This window comes from Neodiprion lecontei, chromosome 1, assembly GCF_021901455.1.
Source record: "Neodiprion lecontei isolate iyNeoLeco1 chromosome 1, iyNeoLeco1.1, whole genome shotgun sequence".
Taxonomy (NCBI): domain Eukaryota; kingdom Metazoa; phylum Arthropoda; class Insecta; order Hymenoptera; family Diprionidae; genus Neodiprion; species Neodiprion lecontei.
The window spans coordinates 5,145,589-5,158,208 of record NC_060260.1 but is presented as its reverse complement, the minus strand read 5'-3'; the positions used below and the strand labels follow the sequence as shown (position 1 = coordinate 5,158,208).

The following is a 12,620-nucleotide window of genomic DNA, read 5'->3' as shown; positions in this document are numbered from 1 at the left end:
CCGAAGTCGAATCCGTCCGTTCGTCGTCCACCTGTATCGAGGTGTATACCTGTATATACACCTTGCGCCTATCGCTTAGTGAAATCAATACCGCAGCAGCTATTGTAAATACGTTATGCACACATAATGGTACAGAGAGACCTATACGTGACGTACGAGTACATGTAGCTATATATGTAAGGATCGATGACGTAGGAGAATGTGCCTGCAGAAAATGAATCTCTGCCGAAGGTGAATTCGAGGCGATTCGAATTACCGGATGAGATTTGTTTGTACCTAACGTGTTTCTTTTTATCACTCTTGTTCTCCACTTTCGCGCATCAACGTTCGCCATAATACACCTACCCTTATTTATCTTGCAAAGTCATTCGTTCGCTTATGTGTATTACATGAATAAAGCAGCACTTTTCTCATCGATCGGCAGGAGATAAATTGACGGATGTAAAGTATGACTGATAAGGGCATTTGAACTTTAATGTCGCACGCGCACGTACATTTCATTTCGTGATCGTTCGGTTTACCTTTTTCACACGGAATTTGATCGCCCTGCGTGAAAGATAGAAAAAGTAAGTAAAATAACAGAAAATGTCATGGGAATTTACGTATCTAATATACATAGATTTCTGGACATATCGTCTGTATAGGTATTTTATACTACACGTATAGACAAATTGTTAAACGCGTTGTTTTGCCGTTTACAAATCGATTGCAACTGTAATATGTATATAATGTATATACCTATATTCAATATTTACACACAACAATTGAGTGTGGATATGAATCAATTAACAGGCGATATTGATTTACGGCTTATAAAAGTTCTTATCACAAGCCGACCCAACACGTTTTCTTCTTTGTTATCAATGCCAAGGCAATATATGTATATAAAATATAAACATATTTGTCTAATACCGGATCGTAACGTCACGAGAATGAAAATTGAACGAAGTGTTTACCTAAACATCGATACGCGAATGATGCATCGAATCAATTTTTGATATCCCCCCTCCAATCGCCGCATCTTACTTGGTTTTAATTTTAACACATACGCGTGTTGTTCTGCAAAGCAGGATTTCTCATCCCCAATATTTCTCGTTCGAACTGTTTGATATATAAGGTATCTACGCGCGCGTGCGTGTTTTAAAAACACACACCTGTACCGTAAAATGCTTGTAAAATTGAAAATCCATATTGGAATATTGACTGTTGGGTTATATTTATAAAACGGCGGGGTTGCTGAATATTGGCAGTTTCGGTTATATCTCCTGCAACCCTCGACACCAAGCTCGGCAGATGATAACCTTATAAACACGTACATCGAATGCGCGCACACACACACACACACATATATATATATATATATATGCATATATATATATGGTCCTGATTATAGGTATAACGTACAAGAGAAATCGATAAACCCAGCTGACTTTCCACCCTTTCCTCAGGGCTGTACCGTGTGTGTGTAAGCATGCATACCTATACACACGTATGCATATTCTGAAAATGAAAATGGCGTCAAGGTTATAACGGGCGTACGTACACGCATAGATATCTACACATCCACGTGCGTACAGGTATGCGGATAACAATACAATCCGCGGGGGGACGCGGGTCCCGTCTGTTATCGACCGAAACCTTCCTCTCCTCTCCTCTCCTCTCCTCTCCTCTCCTCTCCTCTCCTCTCCGTCCCGGGGGCAGGTTTAGATTCGATCGCGGTGACGTCGGTGCCGTTATCTCTTCTTCCCCTGGCAATATCTCTGGCGCGCGCATCGCGCGACCCCCGATACCGACGAACATACCATCCACCCCCTACCCGGGCTCTCGGCGATACGTGCGGACGTGAAAACGTGTCCGTGGCGGGACGTGAAACACCCCCCGTGAACCTTAACCTTGATCACCTTGGCCTAGGCCGAGGACGGCGAGGAGGATCGATTCCGAGGGTGCCCCGCCAACCCCCCAGGCACCCTCATACCCTCGTGCAATTATAATATATCGTACGTGCATAGGTGGGCGCGTTGACGCAATGTCGCAGATTTCACTCGAATGCACGCGCCTATCGAGTATCGAGTATCGGTTATCTTATACCTATTTCGTTTCAACTTGCTTCAACAATCGTCGTTTACGCGTTATACGTACCCACGCAATGATACGCACGGTGTGTTCAAATACGCGACGTGATTTATCGTCATTCCCGAAAAGAGAAGAGAAAAAAACTTGCAAACGTCTCTTTTCGAATGAGATGTTTTTTTTGTTTTTATTTAAAAAAATTTTTTCTCTCTCTTTATTTTGTCAAGCTTATTAACATCGATCATACGCACTTTCGTCTTGACTTTTACATCGTCGACTGTATGCTAATCGTTCTCTTTGTATTATCTGTTTCAGATATCAACCGTTTCTATACTCCACGTAATATGATAACGGTATAAATAATCCGGATACAACATGTAACGTTGTACGTATAATAATAACAACAACAACAACAACAACAACAGTATATTAACAACAATATGTATACATATGTATACACACATATTCTTGAATAACAAACAAGTGGCGAAAAGCGTGCGGGGTGTATTGATGTACAACGTACAAATAAAAAAGTAAACGAGCTGAAAGCGTTGGGACGATACTGCAAAAAGGAAGAAAATAACGAATGAGTTGATGATTGGTTAAACAAATAAATAAATAAATAAATAACGACACAGTGACAAAATAAAAAGAAGAAAAAAAAAACGTAAACGTAAACGCAAAGAGAGTATAAATCTGTAGTATTTGACATGTATTATATTTATATATATAAAAGATCGTATTATTGAAGAGATAATTGTTCGAAGCAAATACATGTGTACAAGGAAAACAAATATCTACAGCGGATATATATATATATATACACATATACATATATATATATGTATATAAGTATATACGGATATTCGTATGAATAGCAATTTTATTTAATTTATTGTTTAAATCGTTGTGTTTGTGCAAAGCCTGTCAAGACTGATCAGGGCCTAGTCTTTTGGGAAGAAATACGATAAATAAAAAAAAAAATATATATACATATATATATATATATGTACACATATAAATAGCGAAGAGACGATATAAAACGAGTAATGATAACGAAGAAAGACGATAAATCGATAGTTGATTGATATATGATATTTTTAAATATTTGTTGAAATTGATGAGTTTTAATTTATTAGGATATTTCAATTGCCGTTGTTTTCCACTCTCTATAGTATTTTCCATTTCGGTGTGTATTACGGATACCGTTTAGTATTTAGAGATTTTCAATTCTCGTTTTTTTAATTCCTACTCTCGCACTCGCGAATCTACGCGAAATCTGTAACATCGATATTCTAAAATTATATCTCTGATCTGTAACACCCAAACATATACATATATATTACAGATATAAAGAAATATATAAATATTTAAAAAAAAAAACAAGCAAACAAACCTACAATAAAAATCGTAGCAACAAAACAAACATAATATATAATATAATTAGATAATTAGAAATTCAACTAATAACAGATAATAAAAAATTCACTTCAGACGTAATTAGTAACCGAGACCAATTCGTATTATACATAGTGGTACCAAATCATCATTTTTGTATCGGAGGGGTGTAAAAATTGAAGTTACGATAAAAAAAAAAAAAAAAAAAAAAAAAACCGTAGTAAAGAACGAAACTAATGAAAGTCAACGTATTGCCCTGTGAATAAAAATTCATATACACGAATAAAGAAAATTTTTTAACCTTAAATACAAATTATGTTAACGTGTTAGTGATATATAATAATCTGTGTACTAATTCTTGTTATAATTTAAATTTTTTAAATACATACATTTACATACGTATATACATGTGTGTGGCTGTGTGATATATGCGAGCGCCTGCGTGTACGGTTTGTGATTCTGTCGGAGCATTGTACGCAAAAAAGTAGACTTTTCTCTTGATTTACGTCGTATATATATATATATATATATATATATATATATACACCCATATATATGAACAATATTACTCATTTGATATAACAGTTAACAGTAACAATTCGTATAAATTTGCGTAGCTCCTGTAGAGGTGGCAGCTTGTTGCGGAAGAGTGGAGTTCGTATAATATATTGAAATAAATCGATATATAATAATTTTAAAAAAACGACAACAGTAACAATAATATATACAAAGTAACAATCAAATAATGATATTAACATACATCGTGAATTGCCGAATTAAAAATCGATCTCAAAAGCCTTTGTGAAACAATTAGCAAGACTATTTACCGTGTGTGATATATTATATATATATATATATATTATATAACACATATATATATATATATGTATTAAACTTAAATGAAAAATTTAATCGACGAATAAAGATACGATCGATAACCTTACGATATCACAAATCATATATCATTGAAACGCCGGAAATCAACGATAACTCAGTATTCAAAACGAAAGAGAAAGGGAAAAAAGAAAAAAAAAAAAAAAAACAACAATAAGAAAACAAAGAAGAAAATATACCCACACACACAGACGCACACTCCCGCAAAATGTACAAGGATCAGAGTAGCTCGTCTTCGTTGGAAGCAGCGTCGAAAAACGGGGAGGTCGAACTTGTAAGCAGATTTTTAGCCCCGCTATGCGCCAGGGACGAAGCTGCGAGAAATATCGCACTTGCAGCTGCTCGGACAACCGTCGAGGGATGGCTGGGAGGCGTCGGGAGTCCCGACGTCGTCGAGGGCGACGCGAGGACTGCCATTTTCCGATACGAGGATAACACGTTAGTTTTTCACATTTACTTATGTCGGAGTAGTATATTTAATATCGTCCAACGAGGATGGAAAATCGGTATTCTTGGGCCGAGCGTAAGCTTGCAATTCGAAGACGAATATCGAACGTAAGCGAGGCGAAAAGACCGTCGGATCATACGCTATTTTATTTAATTTTTTTAACCAACCGTAGAAGCTAAGAAATGTAATAATATAGCGATTCAACGGATATAGATCAAGGACGATCAAGAGGTCGAGAGTCGCAGGCCTGATGTAGCAATTCCCAAGTAACCGACGATGCGTAAAGTCCGTGCGTAAAATGAAATTATCGCGCCAAGTGTGTAAAATAGAGAATTCCAGCCTTGCGCATGCGCCAATTTCGTTTTACCGCACCGATTGCTGTATTTTTCTTTCCTCCTTGTTTTTTTATTTATTCATTTATTTATTTTTTTTTTTAAACAAAAAACATGCGCATTCCGATCTAATTTTTCACACGTCATTTGCACCTTCGCAGATCGTTGTACGAGACGTTGCAGTTGCAGTCGAATAGCGTGAACGGAAGTAATTCAAAGTCCGATGAAGTTTCAACGGCATCGATACCGATGCGGCAGCTCATCGATCCGTCGTTGCGGTACAATATAATCCGCGACGATTTTCGGACGGAAGAATTTTTCCCCCAAAGCGTGACGGACAACGGTATATACCTGCAAAAGGATACGAACTACGATCCGGGCGACGGTCTGACGTCCTTCGATATTCTTCAAGGAAACAACACCGGGGATCATCACCACCATCATCAGCAGGTGCATCAGGGGGATTCGGAACCCTCGCCGCACCATCACCACGGCGTGAAACCCATCAAGATCAAGGGCGCCAAGCAGAAGGTCGACCAGGACGACGTCGACGTTGGCGCGGGCAAGGTGTACGGGAAGAGTCCTAGATTCGACAACGAGAGTCTGACGGGATTCGGACGCACACCGCCAGCCTCATCGGGCTATCCCAGCGGGCACTTCGACCTCCTCAGCGGCAACTTCGTATCCAAGAACGACAACTTCGTCGCCGGGATAGAGTTCGAGGGTGGGAACGAGAACTCGAACGTTCGCCAGGCCTCCTCCTACCGCAAAAACGCCCAGTTCTACGGAACCGCCGACGAGGTTTTCTTCGACGACGATCCCGTCAAGACCGGCGCTCCGGAGGCCGGTGGCGTAGTATTCAATACCCTCGACGGTTTCGAAGGCAGACGGGGATCCGAGGACCGACGCGAGTCCTCCGGCAGCCTGAGGAAGAGCATCGAACGAAAGGTCAGCGCCGGACAGATAAAAAGACCCTTGTCCCAGGACGACGACGTCTCGTCGAAGAACGGACCCGGCGCTTTACCCCAACAGCCCGAGGTCACGCCCGGCGACGTCGGCAGGATGCTCAACCTCGGGAACGCTCTCGATGGTCCGAAACTACTCGCTCAGCCCAACAAGTATCTCAGCCTCGTCACTCTTCACTTACCCGTCATTCTGAGGCTCAGCGTCAATTGTCCGTTTCAAAATGTCCGCACCAAGTGTGCCGAGATACTCGAGATGGTCAAGGTGAGTCTTGCGCTTGGTTTTTTTTTTTTTATCTTTTTTCATATTTTCGTCGCTGGGGCTTTTTTGTTTATTCCTTTTCTTTTCAAAGGGAAAAACCGTCGAGTCGGGAAATCTTATGGCAACGATATTGTTTTTTCAAATCTCGTTTCTGTGACAGTTAATGAGCAGTTTTTTTAATACCGATCGATTCGGAGATTCGTTTATTTAATACTTCAATTGGTACCATTAGTCACAATTTTAGTCGGGAATAATCTGGGAGTTCTTTTATTTCGCTTCATCCAATTGTCATCGTGGCTACATGCGGTTCTTCTGCTACAATCTGGGATATTTTTCAACATTTCGGTATAAAATCAATCGGTGTGAAGCAAAGTACAATCATACGCGTATTTTGAAAACTTGACTTATTAGAGTATTCGGTATGTTTATATCTACTAGGTAGGTATAATGAAATTGCAAGATAGTGATTTATTTTTAGAAGATGAAAAAATAAACAACACCAGCTTCGACTTTCGCATTTTCATCTCTATCGGTTTTCAAGCTTTCCGAATCGCGGAGTTCGTACCCTAAAATCTCTTTATTCACACCGTCTTATTGCAAAATAGCAAACATCCAACGCACAGTAGCGTGCATCAAGTTTTTACTTGTCTAAGAAAGGGTTGTAATACCTTTGACGTCAAGATCCAGACTCGAGCTCGACGATCGCACATCAGACGTTATAAACCCAGTGGCTGTTCGGTGTGGTCAATGTTCTTAGAGTCGATTTACAAGTGGGAGTACAAATATATTCGTACAGAAAAACAAAATTCATTCGTTTGAACCTATGACGCACGGGATTTCGTACTCAGTTACTGTCATTATCGTGCATTTAATAATATACCGCGGTATAATAATAGATCTAAAATACATACCCAGGTGATCGAAACATCTGTTATATACGTTTATGAGATGAATAACGGAGAAGCACAGAAAACGTGATTCCAGTTCGGCTCAAACGCGGGCGTTTGGTATCAACGAACGTCTGTAATCCCTATAATTCGTTTACTTCCATAAATGACAAACTTCGTTGACCCTCTTTTTTTTTTTGTTAATAACTTGATAATCAATTCCAGCTCAGCAAGATTCGCCGATCGAATAGATAACACGCGTAAAAGCAGCCAAGTCTAATCTATCCACGTCATTCGAATAATGTGTCAAAAACTTTCATACGTATTTATTAAAAATAAATTTTACGCCCGAAGTGTTTAAATAAAATCAAAGTAAACATTTTTCTTCCGAAGAGCTGCAACGGGAAATCAGCGTGCAAGTCGCGGTATCTTCCGACTTGTAATTTTGACGCGTTCGTTGATCGGTGGAATGGAAAAACGGAAGTTTAAGGTACGCCAGGGTGAACGATTATTATCGTCATATTTGACGTCGTGTTTATTTTGTCTATCGTGAAATCACGGAGCGAAAACACAAAACTCGCGAGCTCGAACCCGCCGTCTGGTGTTGCGTATATCCTTATGAATAATTGATGAAGATGAGAGGGGCGCGCTCGAAGATGATGCCCACCGATATCCGAAACTCTTTTCTTCTATCCTTCCACCTCCCCTCGTACGCGTCGTTGTGTTTCTTTCTATCGCAACACCGCGCATAACCGTGTCGTTAATTTATATTTTACAATGCGCGGCGTGTCGTTGTTCGCAAACAATTTGCTACGAGGAGTCGAAGTAGGCGAAGGAGGCGAAGGAGGAGGAGGAGGAGGAGGCACATCGAAGACGATCAGGGCACGAGCGATCGAGCCTCGATCACCGTTAGCCGGATCGATCGATTCCTCTCTTCGCCCGCGTGAATCCGTGTCTCTTTGTAATACGCCCGATAGAGTCCGGGCCGCACGTGCGTTACGCACACCGAGCAAGAATAAATTTGAAGAAAAAAGAGATAAAAAAAAAACTTACAGGTGTATGCAATGGTAGGTAGGTAGGTACACGAGACTCGCGGGGCCTTTTTAACCTGCCGCGAGATCGAAACTCGATCTCTCAATTCGCCATGTTTACCGGTACATTATATATTATACAAATGCCAACGAACGCGAAACCTTGACCGGTGCCTTTTCTATTACTTTCTTTTTTTATGGTTTCTCGAGTCTTATTGTTTGTTTGTTTGGTTTGCTTTTTTTTTTCTCCTTTTCCCTTATTAATTCTTCCGTTCTCTCTTTTCCCTGTGTATAGTATATATGCATCATTTTCATTTCTCGTTCTACAATCACGCGTATTATTGGTGTGCGGTAGGTTCGATATGTAGGTATATTATATATATATATATATGTGTGTGTGTGTGTGTGTGTGTGTACATAGATACGTAGTCATATGTAGGCGGGTAATCCGATCACGGGACTTCGATCGCAATCGGTGCCTCAAATCGTCCTTGAAATTTCAATATCTGATACATGTATAGAGGGTGTTGCAAAATTCACGCAAGATGTAATTTCGACGGAAAACGCAGGCTTATGATTATTGAAATTTGAATTTTTCTTAACAAACGGCCGCCACGACTCTGCTGGCACGTACGAAATCTGCTTTCGAAATTTTCCATGACCGTTTTGCATAAATGTGGCTGAATTTTGTTGATACAGCGCTCAATTTCCTCGTTCAAGGCGTCGGTGGTCGTGGGCTTGTTGGCATAAACCTTACACTTCAAAAAAGTAAAAAAAAAAAAGAAAGTCCAGCGGCATTATTTCAAATTTTCACAAAAATTTCAACAAAATAGTACTCATGTGCCAGCAAAGTCGCGGCCGTTGGTCATTTGCCCGATATGCTGTTGCGTGCATAACCCAGTGAGTAAACAAAAACTTAATTTTTGTTACAAGCCTATGTTTTCTATAAAAATTATCACTTGTTGCGTAAATCTTCGGACACCCTGTATATACACGCACACGCATGCACGCACGCATTCGATTTTCGAAACAATTTTTCTACCGTGCAGCGTCTCGTCGCAACTTTGATTTGCCATTTTGAATTTCGCCCAAAGTTTGTGAAATTTTTTTTTATCCCCTTTCTTTTTTCGCAACTTCGTTTATTCTTTTTCTTGATTTCTTCCATTTCCCAAGCAACACGAAAACGCGCAAAGAGGAAAGGTTATGAAAAAAACAATATACAACCCCCGTACAATATAATAGGTATTATTATTTACTGCTACTCTCAGTATGCCAACGGTTTGACCGATGATATTGTAATAGAAGTAAAGGAGCTGCACCTACAGGTATAAACGTTGCATGCGTGCTATTTATTACGTGTGTTTCCTCGTCACGGGCTACAAGCACGCTTGCAAATTTACATTGGTTGTTTTTCCGCCCGTTTTTCTCGTTGGTTGGTTATTTTTTTTTTTTTTTCTTTTTCCTTTTTATTATCGTCATTGTTTTTATTTTTTTCGTTTTTCTTCTTTCCTTTCCTTTTTTCATCCATGCTTGCGTCGTCGACTCGTGTCAATGACCCGATTACGTTCTTATGTGTGTCAAGAGTGCCATGATTCCGGTATACCTTGTACACCTTGTATACATATTCTATATACATATACATATATACATGTATATATATATTGTAACGATCTAGGCGTTACAGAGAAAATAAACAGGTTCGTTCGTGAGCTAATGAAGCGAATTAACAGGCAGCGAAGTTAAACGATGGGGAAAATGATTTAATTGCAATTCGTGTTTACAGTTTGAGGTCCGTGAAACAGGACTGTTTTTTACAATTTATGCTACGAGTCGACGCAGCAACCTCATTCGTTTGGTAACATGTGAAAGCTTTAAAGCTTCTTTTATCTACGATTACCGACCGCTAGATGAGAAATGGGGGGCTAGACGGGTGATTTCACCCTTTGTAACAATGCGACGCAATGTGTGTTATGTATATAATTCACACGGTCATAAAACCAGCTTAGGTATATATGCACACGTTGTGTGTGATTTATAAATTCGTATGTACGTGCAAAATTATATGTATATACATGCGTGTATATAGGTGTGTAATCGCTTTACTTGGCCACGCTATTTCTTATTTTTAGCCAGCGTGCTTAACCTTCATGGTTTTACATGCGCGCGCGATGCGTGCGTATGTATTGTTAATGCATGTATACATACATTATGTATATGCGTGTGTATACGTATATGTATGTAGACGCACCCACACGCGAGCCGGCTTTTAAATTGTCAGTCAAAACAACTCTATTGAAATACTTTTTTTTCTTTATTTATTTTATTTATTCAATTTTTACACTGGCCAACTGACGTTGCTCGAATGTTGTTTGCGCACTTTACGTCCTGTGTACTATTTTCGAAACTTACCACCAACAACCGCGCGCGATCACGTCCGATGTATATAAATAACTCGAAAGTTTAAGTTCGATTTTTTATTTTTCCACACTTCGGTTTATTTTTTATTAATTTCATTGCTTTTTCCCTCGTTTCCTTTTCCGTCGAGTCGCGTGATGAACGAACGTTGTTCAAAATACGGAAATGGAGAGGGAGGGGGGGGGGGAAAAAAAAAGAAGAAAAATGCAAACTTCAACGAGACAGCAAGGAAAAGTAGCGATTGCCGTTTGACGTTTTTTTTTTCAACGCTTAGTTTATTACGCGGTGTACAGGATAGAATTATTTAATTTTTGTTGCGATAGTGAATTGATTAAAAAAAAAAAAAATATCCCACTTATGAATTGCATTGTCCCTATAAGATAAAGAAACGATAGTTGAAAAAAAAAGGTTTCTACAGACGATACAGAATTACACAATACCGAATCTCATATTGCAGCAGAAAATTATTAGATTTTTACACTTTTGAGTACAGCGTGACGAAAATAATTATACCTTGTGTGTTAATTGCGATTGATAGTCGACCGATTGTTCGCGTTTCATTTTTTGTTCTTTATTGTTTCAAGGAACGAGGACTTCCGGTACCAGAGCCAGCCTTCGACGGACCGAGCGCCTTCGTTCCGACGTCAGAGGTGAGTTTTTAATTCTGTTTGAAATTAAATTTGAGCAAATTATCGAAAGGAGAAACGACTACGGATCGAGAAATGCTTCTGCAGAGAAAGTATTTCAATTTATTTTGTTAAACGATTTGAACGAGATATTCTTGATCTCGGTTAACCATTCGGCATGTAGCGATTATTCCTTCCAACATCAATGCGTAGGTTATTGCCGGCGATGAGAAGACCTTTAACAACACCGATATAACGTGCTTTGCAGAAGATCTTCTCAACCAATTAAACGATACGCTATATCTGGATCTGTATCTGTATCCGTATCTATATCTATATCTATATCCATGTAATACACATTGAAGAAGTGATGCTGTTCGTAAACAAAATAATTATCGTCGTAAATCGGTCGCCATATCGTCAGAGGCTACGGTATCTGCCTACGGAAAATTCATATTTTATTCGCATTTATTTATTGTTATTAAAACGGTAACTACATTTGATTGTTGATCTGGATGCGGAATAATTTACGTTTTACATTTTGAATCGCAGTCGCATTTTGCAGGTCGATATTTCAGTTACATCGGGGGAATAAGGAGGATCACGAACGCGGGTTAGATATTTACTTGCCCTTTCGTAACCTTCAATTAACTTTAATTATCAACAATTAGGGGCGGTTATCGTTCGAATCTCGACCTTCGTCGCGCGGCCGCGAACGGTTGGCTTACGTTGGGATCTGTTTTATCATTATAAGTTGTCTTCGACACTTGTCTTACCGACCTGACACCGTCGGTATATTAATCGGTCTCTTCGTTATCCACTCGCTTATTTCTCAGCTTGAACATTTTCACCACCAGACGGCGCTCGCTGTTCTTTCGCGTTTGTTTTTTTTTTCGCTGCCAGTTATCGTCTGTTGTTTCTCTTTCTAAAATTGGTGCACAATTGTCTCTACAATTATCATAATCTAACATTTTCGCGAACAATCGAAACAAAAAATCAGAATCATACTGTGAACATAGATTGTCAATAATTCTATTAATGTTCAAATTCTCCTCAACGTTGATGCGAAATTGTAAGTACAAAATATAGTAGTAGAAGATTGAATCACGGGTTTGTATACAATAGAATTTTATACTCGCAGAGATTATCACGCACGACTCGTTTCGAAAAATTGTCTTCCTTTTGTTTCTTCTCTCCTTTTTTCTGTCCATTCAACCAGTTTCGCTATAATGGACATCGTAATAAAATGACGATGTGTGTAGTTTTCTACTTTTGAAGAATCATCGTACATCACA

General features: G+C 39.2%; 1 protein-coding gene across 1 annotated transcript in view; it reads left to right on the top strand.

Annotated features, from left to right (window-relative positions):
• Window positions 1–12,620, top strand: part of LOC107224303 (sestrin-3) — a 126,699-nt gene that overhangs the window by 14,038 nt on the left and 100,041 nt on the right. The window contains exons 2-4 of the mRNA XM_046745515.1: window positions 2,386–4,800; window positions 5,304–6,369; window positions 11,284–11,349. Of these exons, the coding sequence (XP_046601471.1) occupies window positions 4,571–4,800; window positions 5,304–6,369; window positions 11,284–11,349 (1,362 nt within the window). The 5' untranslated portion in view covers window positions 2,386–4,570. The remainder of the gene's footprint in view (window positions 1–2,385; window positions 4,801–5,303; window positions 6,370–11,283; window positions 11,350–12,620) is intronic.